At 38.0% G+C, this 18440-nt stretch overlaps 1 protein-coding gene across 5 annotated transcripts in view; it reads right to left on the reverse strand.

Annotated features, from left to right (window-relative positions):
* RAPGEF4 (Rap guanine nucleotide exchange factor 4) overlaps positions 1-18440 on the reverse strand; it is a 160395-nt gene that overhangs the window by 72697 nt on the left and 69258 nt on the right. For all 5 annotated transcript variants that reach the window (XM_049812151.1, XM_049812141.1, XM_049812160.1 and 2 more), the window contains 2 exons: positions 9427-9499; positions 8323-8387 (listed from right to left, as the gene is read on the reverse strand). In XM_049812151.1, coding sequence (XP_049668108.1) covers positions 8323-8387; positions 9427-9499 — 138 coding nt within the window. The remainder of the gene's footprint in view (positions 1-8322; positions 8388-9426; positions 9500-18440) is intronic.

The following is an 18440-nucleotide window of genomic DNA, read 5'->3' on the forward strand; positions in this document are numbered from 1 at the left end:
GATAAATGGAGCATATGTGCATGTTTTTTTATGGGTTGGGACAGAATCACACAGAAGACACAGCCAAGGAGCAAGAGTCATCAAATGTGACTCCACAGTATATATTATCAGACTGCCCTTGCCAGCACTGGTATGTAAGGCAATATGCTGTTTCCCCAGACAACTGGAACTGAGTGATGCTCCTATTGAAAGAAGGTCCCACACCTACTTCACAATATTAAGTATTTTACAAATTCTAGCATTTTCTAGGAATTTCTATTATCTTTCCATTATTTATTTTATTTGTCTAAATTATGATAGCAACAGTCATTCAGCTAGGCAAGCGGAGTCAGAAAGGGAAAACGTCTCTTCAGCAAAATTGCCTTTCCCGTGCTACTCCAAGCACCTCCATAAACCTTTTGTGGGAAGAAGGTTAGTCAGGGAAGAGGTGAGTACTTGCCTACTCTGCTACTCTGAAGAAGGCCAACAGTGTGAGTTAGATCCCCTCCAAATTACAAGATTAAAAAAAGAAATATATATCACTTAGTTTTTCATCTGTCTATTGATTTCTGAACTTTTTCCCCCCACTCCCAGTGTCTCTTAAGATTATCACACCAAAGACTGATCACAATAAGCTCCTGTAACAAAACTCATTTGAAATGTATGAACACGTATGAATCCCATGCCTTACAAAGTTCTGAGTAAACAAACATCTTTCTGTTTGACAGTCACTCCATCTTTTCCATGACTGCAAGCTTTTTGTAGCAGAGGCCTCATCCCTCCTTTGCATCACAGCACCCAGCACAAACAAGAATTACAAGATTTTAGGATACACATAAATTGCAATAAAGGCTGACATAAAAATAAAAAAAAAAGCAAGAGAAGTGGAGAGCACCAAAATAACAACAACAACAACTGCTTGAGGGGACTCTTCATTTAGACAAATAGTGTGGAGATCAAACATATTAATACTCAGATGTAAAAGTCATGGAACTAAAAACTCATACAGTTTAGCTCTAACATTCACTTGAGTATATGGATTGTTCTGCTGGTAACAGAGGAAGCCTCTTTCTCTCCCCTGTACCTCTCATTCTTCGTCTTTCCACTTCTCCCTCATGATAAAACCCACACTACCCTGATTTGGATCTTGCAAGTAGTTTCACAATGACTCAGAAATTCATTGCAGCACTTAAAGAATAGTACAGATGCAGACACATTTTTCCAAGCTCGGTTTTCCATTCCTGAGCAAAGGGCAGTGGTTGCTTCTGGAACGTTTTGCAGCTGTGACAGGAATGGGAGGCTCTGTCTTCAGATGCTGACAATTCAACCGTGCTGTGCTATTGGACACTATTCACTATTTTTCCCATTATTCATCTTCTCCCAAGATAAATGTGGGAATTTGTTTAAATTTTAAAACTGAAATACACCTATATATATTTAATCCTCTGTTGTTATTGCTCTTAGAAAATGTGGGTTGCAAAATTCTGCCCTTTTCTGCAAAAAGTTTAATTCATCTACCAGGAGAAGTCTTGCCTCGATCTCTTACCAATCTCACTATCATTGTAGACAGCTCTATTTATCTTTAGAGCTGTCCTTAAGAATCACCACAATGAAAAATCCTCATTGTAGAAAGAAGGGACCATATTTTTTCTTCCAAATTCATGGAAGGGCTTCAAGGACCAGGGATCCTTGAACTCGATCAAGTACACACTGAAAAGAAATTAAGTTAATTTGACATGTACACTGGTAAATACACAGCAACCCAGACCAAGTATTCTGTTCTTTTTCTTCACAATGCTGCTAATTCCTGTATAGTAATAGATCAAATGAGAATCACTAATCACATCTGCAGGTTTCATATTGGGGCTACTCTGGCTAGTTCTGTATTGGTCAGATGGGAGCTTAATTATATGATTAGATATGGCAGAAGAAACTGTTTCCAGTAGAAACTGCCATTAGGGTCTCCAGAATTCAGGATACACAATGAAATCATGGGTCACAGATATTTCATAGATTATCAGGTAGCTGAATTGGATAACAGAAGATAGGGTGGTGCAAGCTTTTCTTTGAGGCATCACTATTCACATTGGCATTTGGAAGAGAAGCCTACAGCTGTGTATCATCTCTATATGGCTGGAACTGGAGATAGTGATGTACCAAAACCTTCCCTGACAGTTCTGCAACAATTTAGTTTATGCAAAAGCCTACTTATGTAAGCCAGCAGACCTACTAACAATTTTGTTTACATTAAAGAGCTCTGATGACATAGAAAGACCTTCACATTTTTCATGAAGAAGTTCATTACTAACATATGAAAAATGTATTTTTCACAGACTCCTACTCATCTGATGCTCCTGTCTTTGTTATCTCTCCTGCCATATGCTATCACCATGTGACTCATTGCCAGGGACTATATGCACAGCCTCTGCACTAGCCAAACTGTTACAGGCTGTGATAATGATTGAACCCTGAGCACTTCCACTTAAGAGCAAAATGAAGAACTTGAACAGACCTCTAAGCAAATTACTTTCATATATGTGAAACTGGTGCCAAAATATCAGAGCAGCCCCTAAAAGTAATTGGTATGGTTAGGACTGCATGAAGACATTATTAGAAATATTTGCACATAGTGCTTTTATACAACCACTTTAAAAACAGAAAATTAAAAGCAATTATTTTTTTAACCCTATACTAACATTGTATAGGAGAACTGACTCTGACACACAGCCCAAGAGAGGATAGGAATTAATGCATGCATATCACTAGACAGTTATATAAAGCATCCACATAGAAATCAGTTGTGTTATAACACATTGGAGAGGTTACCACCTCCAAACAAACACCTTGTCGTTGTACCTTGCTAGAACACTGCCTGCTTTCCTGTTCTCTCTCTCTCTTTATTCTTTCTTGTAGGCTCACAATTTCATGAGTATATGAAACATTTCCCTTAGCGTTCTGCTAATGCTCTATCAAATTCCACATTTCACAATCTACTGAATATCTTAAAAGATAAGCTTTCTTCTCGGTCATCTGGAAAAAGTAAATTGAAATATAGGGAAATCAGAAGTCAAATTATTGTTTATTGCTAGAGTAGCTAATATGGTGAATGAACATGATTATTGCTTGTGCAGGCTTTTCAAGGCTGGTTCTAGTCAATTGTAATGTCATCTTTACAAACAGTATACTTTCAAATGCCCAGAGCAATACTTAAGTGCTTGAAAATTGAAATAAGTGAATATTCATTTGCCTGGCAATGTTGAAAATTGCAATACTTTGTGGATTAACACTTAGATTATGTCATTCTCTGTCAACTGAAAGATCTTTTCAATATAATTTTATTAAATGCATTTAGAGTTGATAAAATAGCAAATCATGTTTTCACAATCATTCTGATTATTTAAATACATAAAAATCAGCATGGCACCTAAGCCTTATTGAAAATTCAGTAAAGAAAAGGAATCTACATTTTATCGCATGAAGAAGATGGATGAAAGGAGACTTTCAGAGTATTTCAGCACATCCTATAGAAGCTTTGCTATAAAAAAATACCTTCAAATAAATCACTTCCAATAAGCTTCCAGTCTAGAGGATCTGGAGTCATTACATGAAAAACATAAAGGGGATGTCTCAGCCTGTAAGCGTCACAAACTTTATCCGTGTGTTTTTCGAATATTACTTCATGCACTAGAGGGAGCTCCTGCAACTCTTTATCACAATAGAAACCTGAAGTCAATATGGGGAACATAATGGAAATAAAGCATGAGAGAGGTTTCAGAAAAAAAACAAATTCTTCACCCAATAGCAAGAATGACTGTATGAAGTTGCACAACTTAATCTGCTTATATCTTCTGTGTTCAGTATGGTTTCCTCAGTATAAAGGACATGAAGCAGCACTTTCCTCCCTTCAGGATGCATGCTTTCAATGAAGGTGGCACAAATGTATGTAGGTTTCAAACAGTTATAGAGATTAAGTTATACAAAAAGAAAGCTAGCGTGGTTTTTGAGGTGAGAAGTTGTTTTAATTGAGTGTGTCACAGGAAAAATATATGTGAGCAGGTAATCAAAGTCTGTACCATTAATAAACATGAAGAATTGAAGTCTGTACCATAAGAAACATGGGTAAGAGGACTTCATTAACACTGCTCAGTCGGCCTCCATTCTTGAAATTCTCTGCTTCTGAGCACTTAATTTTTCAGCCTTCCTTTCAAGCATAATTTTTTTTGTGTGGTTTCTTCAGGATGTGGAGGTTCTTTTAGCAAACTGCAATACGGAGATTCCATTATGGAAAACAACCTAAAACTTCAGCTTGGATCATTAGCAGGGTTATGACTTTTTGACTATCAACTAATGGAATAAATACAATAATTGTTATTAATCACAGATTTCTATTCTTTCTGTGGATCACTCCTATGGTCTCTTAGGCATAGCATCCACAGTTTGCAAAGGAGTTTAAGATGTTTACTGATAGCAGAAAAAAGCATTCAGCACCACACTCCATAGAAGAGTGGAGATTCATGCTCTCGATGGGTCTGTCCTCTGTTCTTACCCACATTCATTTTTGTGTCCCTACAACTCATTTCTGCAATGCCCTCTTCTTTAAAACTATCATGTATGTCATGTCTCCAGAGAAGAATGGGCTATTTCTTTACTCATTTCCTACTTAGGCAGCAATAGAGGGTGTAAAAGCACAGGGGAGACAGCTGTGGTTTTCAATTAGTGTCTGGCTTTATAATAATCAAAATGTTGCTCTCGCAACTAGAATGAGTGATTGTGAGAAAATCCACACCGTTAAGCATCGACACAGGAATGCCCAAGCAGCCCAGGACCAAAGACAAATAGTGTGGGAATTCTGCAAGTGCAACATGCACAGCCTGTGTGCGCTGGCTTGGAGTTACACTGTAACGAGCCTCTAGTGAGCCAGTTTCAACAGAGATTTTTCAAGGCATAACAATATGGTTTATTTTGTAGGGGGTTGCAAATGACACTTCTTTCTGCCAGAACAAGCCCCAAATGTTGAGGTCCTAGTCCAAAGGACAGGATTGCTAGTGTATCCCTGGGAAGAGCTATTTAATACATGCTATGTATTTTCCCCCAACCTCAATGTCAGAGGTTTGATCTATTTCAATTTAAAAATCAGCCAGAAGCATACTCTCAGCATGGCAAATTCAGTGTAAACAGTGAAAAAGTGGCCAAATTGTAAGAACAGATCTTGTAGTGGGAACCACCATGCAACCCTGCTGCCAGCCCTGCTGGTAATATATAGAAACAGAACCACTACCTATACTGTCCGCATGCTGGAACACGACCTCCCCTGTGTTCTAAGTACTCTTCTGTATATTTTCCAAAAATGTATTTGAAATTATTATTGATTTTGTCATTTTGGCTTTAGGGTTATTTTCATCTCACAGATCCAGGTATATCCAACTCTACCCCATGAGAATTTTCAGAAACTAGACCTAGAGAGACTGGTGTACAGATATTAGACTGACAAGTTAAAAAGACTGAAGCTGTGTTATTTTCCCTTATGTAAGACAGCTTTAAATTGACTTTGTTTCCATTTCCCAAAATATAACTGGGGACAGTAGTGTACTCTGTCTCAGTATTTTATGCTCAATTTAACTCCTACATTGCATTAAATGATGTGCAATAATGTAACCCTAAATGCAAATGAATTTGTGTTTGGTTAAAAAAAAAAAAAATCACTTTGCTACCTTCCCCAAATAGAATTTTTTTATAGATTTTAATGAACTAGGAAAACCAAACATCCCCATATGGTGAGAATATTTCAAGGCATATATTAGAAGAAAAATCTTATGTTACTCATCTAATAGATGTGACAGGAGAAAAAAATTAGGCTATGAAGATGGAACTCAAATAATTAGCAAATATGGAAAATCATGTATTACAGTGCTTGTAAAAGATTCAGCAAGGGCTAAAAGAGAAAAACATGTATTTCATACTTCAAGAGTGGAATATGTTAAATTACATTTGAAGCAAATTATTTTTAGTTATAAACTTCCCTGTAAAATTAAAAATACAACCCCCTCCTGAAAGAAGTTCATCATTACGATCAGAACTACTGAAGACATTATGTTATCTCCTTCTGTCTAAGAGTGTAATGTTTTCTTACCATATGAAAGATTTTGAGGAACTTTCTCTGAATCTCATAAAGTTCCTCACTTACTCTTTTTCTGGACATTACAGAGTAGCCTGCAGGCCTCTCTGAGCTGTATTGGCTGCCAGTCCCACAAGCATCATTCTGGCAATCTAAAGATATAAAGTAGTGTAAAGATGTCCTGCAAATACTTCCCTTTCCCTGGATGAATGCCCTTCCCTGATGCAGTAGCCAGTTTCACAGTCATGTATCACCCTAAAATAAACAAAATACATAAAATCTACAAACACAAGGCTGTTTTCTGATACCCTGTTATTTCATATTTCAAATAGCTGGCAACAATTCTGGGAATTTGGCCCTGCAATCCCAGTACCTCCCTGATCACTCAAAAGTGACTGCAGGGCATGAAGATTGACATGTTGTGTAAGCACTGTTAACAGTTGTACAGTTTAAAATTGCAGGAATGAAATTTGCATGCAGTAAACAAAGTTCTTAGGTATTTATTTCTGCTGCATTTACCTTTCACTTAATATAACTAAAGAGAACCATGGCCACATGGCAAAAACACAGAACTAGGATTCATGAACTATTTCTGTGCTGTGTAGGTTCTTCTGCCACATTTGTCATGGGACTGTCTGAGCTCCTCCAGGATTAACCAAAGTGACAAATATCTGTCACATATTTACTCTCTCAGCTTCTCTCCACAGAAATGTGTACAGTGTGGGAGGGAGAAGGATGGCTGATTTATATATGTGTCTTGAAAAGTAAGTTAATATGGTTTGCAAAGGACCTTATTCCTGTAAAAGTCATTGAAGGGTTTGAGCCTGCCCCAGCCAAGTTCTGTCTCCTACCCAGCTGAACATTACTTGGTGCGGGAAGAGTCCTTTTGGGCTAGAAAAGCCCAGCTACTGGCAGCAGTATCAATCACTAAATTCTGCTCTGTTTCTAAAATACTTTGTACCTGAAAGTGTATACTTCCCTTACCTGAGTATCATTGCCCATTACTGGGGGGATATCACCTTACAGGAAAGATGGGTATTTTTACCTTGTAACCTCTATCTGCTTCAGAAAATACAACATCTTTTAGTTTGGATTCTATGCCTGGTGCTTTCATTGAGAGGTCAGGCAAGACTCCTGATCTGGTTTAACTCGAAGTGTAGCATTGAAATGCCAACGTCTTAGAGAAGCACTGTGACTTAACTCATAACTCTTTGTAAAATACTTACAGAATGAAAGGTGCTATCTAAGTATCTAAGAATCATTACTCAGTGCATGGAAAAATGTTTATTTTCCTACAGGATAAGGCTGTGTCAGGAAGTGGTATAGCCTTAGTGAATAAGACTCTAGAAAAAGGAACTGCATACTGTTACGTTTATACATTTAATAAAGGCTGAATGTGACAATTAAGAAAGGTCAGTACTCTTGAGGAAGCAGGACAGACAGACAGGGAGAGGTGGAAGTAGTTATTTTCGCATTAAGGAAACACACTAAAATATTCATTGTCTTTATCTGCTGTCAAGAGATGTTTTTTGTGTAACAAAAATACCTTTAACCTTTTAAAGACATCACACAAATGCATCCAATTAAACTCCTATGTCCAGAAACAAGGCATCCAAGCATCTGTTTATTACTGTAACTTTTCTACTCCTGCCATAAAAAATTCTAAAAGTTATTAACCTTTACAGCAATGCTTGATACTATTTCTTCCCACTATTACAATCACTTTAAACCCAGCATATAAATATTCATGAGTTCTTTCATGTGGGCCCTCATCTGGTGAGACTAAAGGCACAGAACTATTTTACAAAAAGGGGAACTGGGACATAAAGCTGCTCTCCGAACACAGGAGAAAGTTCACCCTGAATTTAGGATTTAATTATAAATTTTGTGATCCATTGGCTTGCACTGGTCTTGTCACAGTGCTGCTTTCCTTCTTTACTCTCAGCACTTTTCCAACAAAGACAGGACAACCAGATTGTAACACAAATTTTGGCAGCAGTACCCTTTCCACCAATGCTGATCCTGAACCAGTTGCTTTCTCCAGTTATATGACACAAAGTCTAAAGCATCCTTATAATTTGTATACTGTACTCACATGCATCAACCACATACTTTGCATTTGCACCTGATTCTTTTCAATTTAATGCTGTACTTTTGTATTTTTCATTACCAAATTTCTCCCTGCCTCCCCCATCAAAAAAACAAAGGCAAAGCTAGGTGTGATTTACCTTATTACAATTTTTAGAAACTTGGCAAAGAGCACTGCTTGACATACTGTCCTTATCTGGCATCCCTAAAAAAAGAACACGGAAAATAAATACATACTGTACATTCTTTAAGTAACAATGGAGATATTTATCAATAGAATGGGGAATTGGAGGATTCAATACTTTGGTAACATACAGATTAATCTATGACTTTTTTAAGAGCAAACCAGATTTATTCAGACAAAAATTTTCTCTTGTGAACACAAAAAAGACAAAAAGCTAACTTGTGTAAATATTATAAACAGCTTGCTAAACATAGTACTTTCTCACAACTTGATATTTGAAGTATATATACAGGAATTATTTATATTTTTTTATTTAACATTATCTGTGGTTTAGTACCTGGAAGTCAAATGGGACACTGAGTTTGCACTAACTAGCATTGCTACGCTACGCTATGCTACTGTTTCACAAACAGAACACATTGAACACGTAACATATGGGACAAAATTTGCAGATGCAGTTGCTAGCCATCAGATATTGTCCTGGTTGGCATCTAAATAATCATCTGGCAACTAAATAAAAGTCCCTTGATTTACAGAATGAGTTCCAATGGATTCATGTCTACAGCACTATCCCACAGTTAGACAGGTTCTCATGAGACAGACATACCCAAACTTGGCTATGTAACTAAGGTCAGACAGCAGCATGTTTACTGCAGGCTGTCTGCCCAAGCACTAACCTAAGTTCCCAATCATGTTGTGTAGCCCACCCTAACTAAAAAAATAAGCCAGTTTGTTATATTTATTCTAATAGCAGGACTCATGGCAACGTTTCATGGAATTCCTGTAACATCTATAACCAGTTAAATGTTACGTGACATTATACAGTATGCTTTAGTCACCAGGCCTGGCTCGTGGTGCAAATCTGCGTACAGCTCTGTGTACACTTGAATAGTAGGCAAGTTCCAAAGTATTTCTTACTATATGCAGTATTAATACAGTCGTAATATTGAACTGAATTTAACATTTTAATTCCAACACCCCAAACCAGAGGACTTTGATCTTCCCCTTTCTTCTCTTTTCTCTTTTTTCTAATATCTGATGTCTATTTTCTCATACTTACTGTCATTGTTGGAGCCAGTTTCCATAACACCATAAGGAGGAGTGAGAAGTCCAGACATATACTGTCGATATTTCTGAAAGACAGTGATGGCACATTCAGTCAGGTATAGATGTATAAAGCCATTCAATGGATGATGTGGTATTTACACTTGTGTGTCTGCTGCCTTGTGCTTCACATGCACAAAAGCAATCTGAGGCAGTCAGATGTGTTTACTCTTAATGCTACAAGGCCTGATTTCTTGACTGGAGCACACTGCCTTTATTTTATCAGAAGTTGTGCTAAAACATTTCCCTCTTTCATCTTCCCTAAAGCATGACTTTGAGGGTTCTAATAAATCTATATTGTACTTATTTGTGTGATTTCCCATAAAGGCTGTTTTAAAGCTTGTTTGAAATTACACTACTAAGCTGAACTCAAGCTAGAAAGCTACTTTATTGTAGGGCTGGAGGCAAGGCTGTTAACTAAGGATGCATGAGAATCACATACCACTACAATTTTGGTGTCAGATTTTAAATATACAGGATTTAGTGCAAAAACTCTAAACATTTAATTCCAATACACTAAGTTTGGTTTTAAGAAACTACAAGGTTCTGAAACACACAAACCCAGCACCTCATGTTATGTATACACATGCACAAAAACTGTAATATCAGATGAAACTTTGTAACTGTAAAAATAATGTCCCTTGTACCACTGTAAACTACATAATTGTAACTGATGTCAGTAACTGGTATTTTTCTTCAGTGAATGCTGGTGACATGATCAATAAGGTTCAAAGTTCTGTCTAGAGCTTAAGAAATTCACAGAAGCTAAAACATAACACCAAAGGAAAAAAATATCCTTTTATCAAATACAAATCATTCAATGAATAAGCGACAAATTTGTTTTCAATCATACTATATTACTGTCATGCTTAAGGCTAAACAACTATAATTCCCTTTTGGAACTGTCAGAAAACAAGCTTATGCAACAGGGATGCTGATGATCAGTGTAAATAAAATGTTTCATGCAGTCCTTAGGATGTGCAGTGAGCTGAATGTGAACAACCAACCAGCTGAAATTCATGTAGGTTTCAACTAAGCACACATAATAATTGACACAGAAAATTTCCCTCATAGTACAATTTTAATTTAAAAGTTTTATCCTTTGTTCTATGGAGCTGTTTGGATGTAGTGACTTTTAAAATATTGTCTGCTGGATTTTAACAGATGCTTGAATTATCCTTTTAACATTTCTTTTTCTTGGAAATGGATATGAAAAATCATCAATTCTAGCACTAAAGACTGAATGTCTTGCATTCTAAATAGTAACAAAAGCTACAAAGATTACATTAATCTTAATAATCCAATCCTATTTTTAGACAAGCTATTACATCCTAAAGCTTAGTAGCATATTATTTAAATCTCACCCATAATCCAGCTGAAAACTCATAGAAGCAAAACTATGTTATATCCCTGGTCAGTCACACAAAATATATGCTGCTTCATTTGAGGATAAAACTCTCCTGTTTTCTTTCCCAACCATTCACTTTCCCATAGTATGCATCCAGTCCTATGCCTGGAACTCAGTGAAAGGAAGAATGTGAGAAATAATTGTTTTCTCAGTTCAGCTAGTAAATCACACATCACACAAGGGAAAAACTCATTTTGGTTGGCCAAATGAATAAAAGGAAAGCATGTCACAAGGGGTTGAAATAATATTTTATTCAAAGAGTAGATAAACATTTTGTTCTACCTTCTACTGAATTTGGACTTGAAAGTGATTTAGAAATGGAAAATTGAAATGTTTCATCTGGGATATGATAAAATCAAATTTTATAGTTTTTTTTCTTTTGTTCTTCCTCACCATTCAGATGATATTCATTTCTTTGTTCTGTTTTTCCCAAAATAGCATTTTCCCAGAAATAATACATTATTAGTCCACATTTAATCCACCTTGATAAGGAACTTGAATTGTAGGAAGACAGTAATTTTCTCTTTTATTTCCTATACCACGTCCACGGTCACCATACACTGCATGGCAGTTTCCCTTCTGGTTAATTCTCTAATATTCTTCCTGATTATTCTTCTCATGAAACGAAACACAGAACACACCGTGTAATTTCCAAAAGATTCGGAGGCTTAGCTTAACAAAAATATCTACACATAGAATAAGCCAGAGTTGCACATAACACTTCAAAGGAGGCACCTAACCCCGTTCAGCCCCACCTCACACTCAGGATGACAAAGTCCCCCAGGAACAAAAGCACAGACTGCCAAGGACTTCAACTGTCATCTTCCACATGAAGGTCCCACCCTGTCATGGGATGACTCTACTTATGAGTCTGATACAGCAAGCCCAGCGAGCAGTGTTGCCTGTGGAGGAGTTCAGGCAGCATTACCAGAAGAGGCACATGCCCTCAGAAAGCTCAGTTGTTCAGACTCCTCCAGAGGACCTCTGCATAAATGAAGCTACCTTCTGTATCTGGGTATCTGGAGGGAAGGCTGATAGGACTGCCTACACATAGTCTCCCATGAAGATACCTCGGTGGGGTGCGGGCTGACATAGGAGGTATAATTTACACCTAATATTGTATCACCTCATCAGCTAAATTAAATGTCAAGGGACGCTTAGTTGTCAAGAAGTCAGGGAAACACTGTTTACTGGGAAACCTAAGTATGCAAAGAAAGTCGTAAGTAACTGCATCAAGATTCCAGGCATGAGATCTCTGAAAGCTGAGATAATGAGGAAAACACAATACTGACTGTGAGACCTATCTTGTTATCATAATGTCTATAAATGAAAAGAAAATGCAGTAAGATAAATTGTACTGGGAGGTGGCATTTAAAATCATCCTGAAGATTAACAGACTAAATATTTACAAAAGGTTTTTGAAAATGTATTCCACTGGTGGTATGAACTCTGGAAAGACTTTCCTTATGAAAGACAGCAACAGTTATCAAATCATTATAAGCTTGTTTATTACCAGAAGTCTTCAAGTTTTGTAAATCCATCATGACAGCAGGTTTTAAAACTACACTTAGTGACCTATTCACTCTGTTTTCAGATTTCTACCAATTTATAAACTCTATCATGCAACAGCTTAAAGATCAGACACTTCCGACATCTAATCTGACAGCACGAGTAATAAAGACAGTATTTTTCTTCCAGTTACTGACCACCTCATATCCATGCAGTGGTGAAAATTAACATGACCTTTTCAGCCACCGCTATAGCCTAAAGCACAGAAGAGTACTGACAAGGAACAGCTGGGGATGAGAGAAAAGGAGGAAAGAGAATCACACACTTGCCTTACTGGAGAGGTGCTGTGGGTGAATTTTCATACCAACAGTTTTTAAGGCCACTCATTCAGCACTGGTGAGGCCGCACCTCAAGTACTGTGTTCAGTTTTGGGCCCCTCACTACAGGAAAGACACTGAGGTGCTGGAGCGTGTCCAGAGAAGGGCAACCAAGTTGGTGAGGGGCCTGGAGCACAAGTCTTATGAGGAGCGGCTGAGGGAGCTGGGGTTGTCAGTCTGGAGAAAGGGAGGCCGAGGGGAGACCTGATCGCTCTCTGCAACTACCTGAAAGGAGGTTGTAGTGAGGTGGGTGCTGGTCTCTTCTGTCAGGTGGCTGGAGATAGGATAAGAGGAAATGGCCTCAAGTTGCAGCAGGGGAGGTTTAGGCTGGCTCTTAGGAAAAAATTCTTTTCTGAAAGTGTCGTCAGGTATTGGCACAGGCTGCCCAGGGAAGTGGTTGAGTCACCATCCCTGGAGGTATTCTAAAAGTGTGTAGACAAGGCCCTTCAGGACATGGTTTAGTGGGCATGGTTGACGGTTGGACTTGATGATCTTGAAGGTCTTTTCCAACCTAAATGATTCTATGATTCTATGACTGTCAGGCTTTTCAGTGTGTTCCTTTGCATGCTCTTATTTAGACTTTATTTGCAGTCAGCTGCAGTTAGTCTCAGAGGTTTTCATGACTACAATTGATTTTCTTCTACTCTGTGAACTTAATTTGGTATATTTTTATATGCTAATGTTTAGAAAGGCAATTACTATATTCTGATGCAAGCTATCTCTAAATTTCTTACAGATATTTCTAGCATACCTAAGGTATATAAAATATGTCTTTGTAGTTAGTCTCCTCTCTTCTGCTGCAAGTACTGAAGATCTAATACCTGTTTAAAGGGAAAGAAGAAGGAAAAAAGAGATCTATACAATATAAACACTCCAAAACAAGTCAGGCAGATGTGAAGAAAATGGATGAGCCTTTGTGGTCCATGTGCATTGCACAGCAAAATCCCAGCACTCTAATGGGAAAGACTCAGGACTGATGAAGGGAAGACCTCCTGGGTATAAAGATTTGAACACAGGTTCCACACCAGATACTCCCCCAAGTGCAGCAGAGTGGGCTGCGTAGTAAGGACCCAGGCAGTAATGGTTTGTACCACTAAGGAGTCAAGTCAGGCTTCTGATACTTCCCCATGCCAAGGTGAACCTACATGTGGCCAGATACTAGAAAGTGAGTGTCTTGTAACATTGGAGAAGGTTTTGTAGACCACAACAGGTGCTTGGCTGAATACATGGTCTCTCTCTTTCTCCATCTCTTTCTCCCCCACTCACAATCTCAATCCACAGTGTCACTTGTGACTAGATGCACTTCTGCTGCCTCCTGTTCTGCCCACCACTGGCAGCAGAGATGGTGACAAGGCAGAGCCTGCATTACTTGCAAACTTGGGAGTAACACAACACAATTCATTTCAGTTGTAGAAATCCTAGGGCAAACACTAAGGTGCCGTTTCCACACACATTTTTCAAAACCGTGTGTAACTATTTTATTAGATGCTGTTATTTTGACTATTACCTGATTTCTGCAATCCTTCTGTAATATCTATCCACACTTGTGCAATGGTTTCTCTTGGGGAATATATGCTGTAGCTTGACAATGTGGACCAGCTTCTCTATTTTCTTTTGAAAATAAATAATTGATCACTGATGCTCTCAGTACAACTCTGTTCTTCCTCTAAGTTGGCTGCACTAGTCATAACATTTTGGCAATGAACCACCTCCCCTGTGAGCATTACTCACAAGGGTGCGTCACTCTCATGGTGCATTGTTACTTCTTCTTTTTTATCCAGAACAATAAGGAAAGATGTGAAAGAGTCCCTAAAGATCTCTGGACCCCCTTTCCACCCCCCAAACCAAGCAGAGATTGCTCTCTTGAAGTCCAGATCTTTGCCTTTAGATCTGATGCTCTAAAGATTGCTCTTCACTGAACTAACTGACAGGTAAAATCTGAGGTCATCTGCCTGCTATCCCTTAGTGTTTTCCAATACAATGTGCCTAATTTTCTTACAGAATTTCACCAAAAAAAACCCTGATAATCATATTCATAGCTGTTTTTTACCCAAATCTTGTTACAAAGGGGAAACAAAATAACACACTTGCTATTGCCTGACAGTATGTGCTGAGACCCACAGAAGACTCTGGCATAACTTTGATTTCAGGTACTGCCTTCTCAGTACATTTACAAATTAGTAAGCATATTTCTTCTAAGCAAGCTCAGTCAGAAAATTTCCATACATTTCAGGTCAATGCCACTTAACTGGATATCACAAAAAGGAGCTGACCCATGGCTGTTTAACACTGGATAGTAAATCATTGCTTGAAGCTGGTGCTTCACTCTAGAACACCAAGTATCCTGTGTATTACTAAATACTTGCCTTAGTCATTCACAGAATATATATATATTCACTGTCACTCACAGTATAGGTAAGAGAACAGAATTGATTTATTTCCAAAGGAAAGGATAAAGACAAATTAGGAAAAAATAATGCTACAATAGCAAAACCATCTTTATGTATTCTCGAAAAATAAAAAATAAAACCATGTGAAGATCTTAACACGACTTACTGAACAGAGACTGTTTTGTATATATCAGTCTATCAAGTTATCAGAATGAGATAGACAAGGCCTGAAATAGCAGAAGTGAAGTACCATTTAGTCATATTTAGATAAAATAAATACAGGAAATGCCTGTACTGAAACTGCTGAATCCTGATCCCAGAATTAGTACAGTTTATGTAATAGCAGATGAATCTGCATCTTTTCCATTTATTTACCTATTTACCATCTTCTGAATGTTTCTGCATGGCTCTAATCAACTATGCTTTAGATTTTATTTGATCTCTTTGTTTTGGAGGCATATAGTTTTCCGTCACATTCCCACTTAAATCAATTTATCATGCTTGAAAAGCTCTGTATGCAGAATTTGCTTGATCACAGAATCCCCTTGAGTTTTAGTCGAAAAGAAAAATGCACCCAGCTCCCTGAAATCACGCCAAATAGCAGACTTGGCTACCAGATAGAAACCCGAAGATAAGAGTGCACTGCAAAAAATCAAATCCAAGGAAATTAGAGCATGAGCAGTGATTAAACAAATTACACAGCCTATTCTGCTCCATCTAATTTAAATATAGAAATGACATCATGCAGTCCTCCGATTCTGTCTCCTAGAGGAATCCACTCAGGAAATGCAGTTGGGTGGAGACAGGACTTTGTTGGGAGGGATCAGAAAGATTGCATATACTTAGAAGAGGACAAAGGAAATATATGAAGAAGAACAAACAGTCCATTTGACTTACATGTTTTCTTTTACTACACTTGTGTAACCACAGAATAGACAATGTATTTATAGGAAAAAAATACAACAATTTAACTGCCTTTAGCTGAAGTTCAAGTTTTCACCAGTGGCTGAAAAAGAGCATTATACAATTCCATATTTAATTTTTCACAGTGATACCTGTGTTGAATTTGTTCACTTTAAAATCAGATGATGATGACTGGCAGCAGCAGTGCTTCAAGCTCAACACAAGATCAGAAAATAAAGTTGTGCTCTCCTTTCTTCCCCTTTCATTATCACTTGTAGGAGAGAGGCAGCAAATCACACCTTCGCTGGAATTTTCTGAATTATGCAAGTGGCACAACAGAACCTCACTCCTCTTCAAACTGTTCTGCGACACTAACAATTGTAAACCTGCATCTTTATTAGCAAAGCCAGCAGATACGTCTTGAAAACAAAGAGCAGAATTACTAAGAAAAAGGCACCTTTTTAACATAATTTTTCTTACCACTACAGCCAACCTTTAAATGTACATTGACAGCACTTATATCAAGCTAAGTCTGGCATCATCTCATGGGTCATGCACAAGGGAAACCTGTTCCAAGAACAATTTCCTAAAATTCTGGGCATAAAATACTTCCTTTTACCCTCAGGCAGTCACAGCTCCTATTTTCAGCTACACTATTTTAATGAGGGGAGAAGCAAAGATGCGCCTTTTCAGGTGAGGTCAGTCTGGGTGTGCTATGCAAGAAGACTGTGTACAAAGAAGATCAGAGGCAGGTAATACGAGACTTGCAAATACAGCATGAGGCTGACTTTGGTCAGCTCCTTGACTGGGCAGCTATGGGCTGCCTCCTACACTACTTCTTCCATATGGTGTGCCTCCCTGAACTGATCTTTAGCGTTTTTCTGGACCACAGCTTCAGCTGAGACAAAAGGTCACACCAAGAAGACATTTATATTTGTAAAGTGCTTTGACAGAATGGTAAATTCTGTAATTGCTGTAACATACGTGTCTTGTTCCTGATCACATCTCTTAGCCTGCAGAGCAAGCAAAAAGCAAGGATTGTGTGTACTAGAGAAGTCAGAAGTCAGCGAGAGCCTTTAAACCAAGTTGTTGTTCCACCCTGAGATTGCCACCTTGCAAATACAGAAGGCCTGAAACACATGACCAACACTTCTTTGCATGAATGTTATGAAAAAGGCTTCATGTGAAGAAATGTATGTGGAACTAGATATGTACCACTGAAATAAGAGAAAAGCTGCAAACTGCCCAGTGCAGGCTGTGCTCTGACAGTGGGTTGAAGTCATGCTCCTCTGTAGTGAAATTTTGTAAGGTCACCACAAATTCTGTGCAGTGCTTAAATCCTAAAAATAGGTTTTAAGTGCAACTTAAATGACACATTGGCCTTATGTTGACACTGTGTGCACCAGTGGCTTTATCCATTGTTTATAAACAACTTTTCTTCCCTCCCCTTACATTTTTTTTACAAGATTTGAAACAAATAAAGAAAAAGCAAAATGGTGACCTTATCTGCAACTCTGCTTTTCATATTTACAACCTCTAAGCACAGAATTATATTGTTCTAGAAACTTGTTTTCATCTGGAAACTCTGGGTTAAATATTAATTCCTCTACAATCAATATAAACCTCTTAATAAGTTCAGTGGGGTCAGTCTAATGCCATGCTTTTGCTTCCCACAGAAGCAAGCACATATCAACTTCCAATACTCTTCTAATATTAAAGGCTTCCTTTTCATGGATGGTTCCTCAAAGTGATTGTTTCTACTCAATTGTGCCTAACAATAATGAGGATATTTCATAAGTGTAACTCTGTAACACTGCTGTGAAATCAAAAAACCAAGTACAATACAAAATAAGAGGGGAAAACCTAAAGACAAACTAAATAATTGTAAGTCAGGAAGTATGACAGTCTACGCCTTGTAGTGCGTGGAAAAGAGTATATTCCAACACAGAAAATCACTCAAAATCAGATTGATATCACTTAACAGGACCCCAAAATACCTAGGCCTCAAACTCAGCCAGCAGTCAGTACAATGGCACCGCTGGAATTACCTTGCCAGCATAAATCTCTCATGGGTCCAGCTGCTCAAATCCAGAGTCCTTTTCATACACCGTGTAATGTAATAAATGCTGCTTGTGGTACTTCCCCACTGGAGAATTACCCACAGTAATATTTCAGCTATTTCGTAACGCAGTGTTTAGTTATACTGCCTTACATCCACATGCCCAGTCCAAGATCTCATGGCCCTCATGTTTGAAGCTCCCCATAAAGGCCTGTGAAACACAGTCTCTTCTGATGGACTTGTACAACAGCACCTTATCTGAAGGTACCAGAACGTATTGGATGGAATGACTGACTTTTATCAAACTGGAACGCAAGCAACATT

This window comes from Accipiter gentilis, chromosome 1, assembly GCF_929443795.1.
Source record: "Accipiter gentilis chromosome 1, bAccGen1.1, whole genome shotgun sequence".
Taxonomy (NCBI): domain Eukaryota; kingdom Metazoa; phylum Chordata; class Aves; order Accipitriformes; family Accipitridae; genus Astur; species Astur gentilis.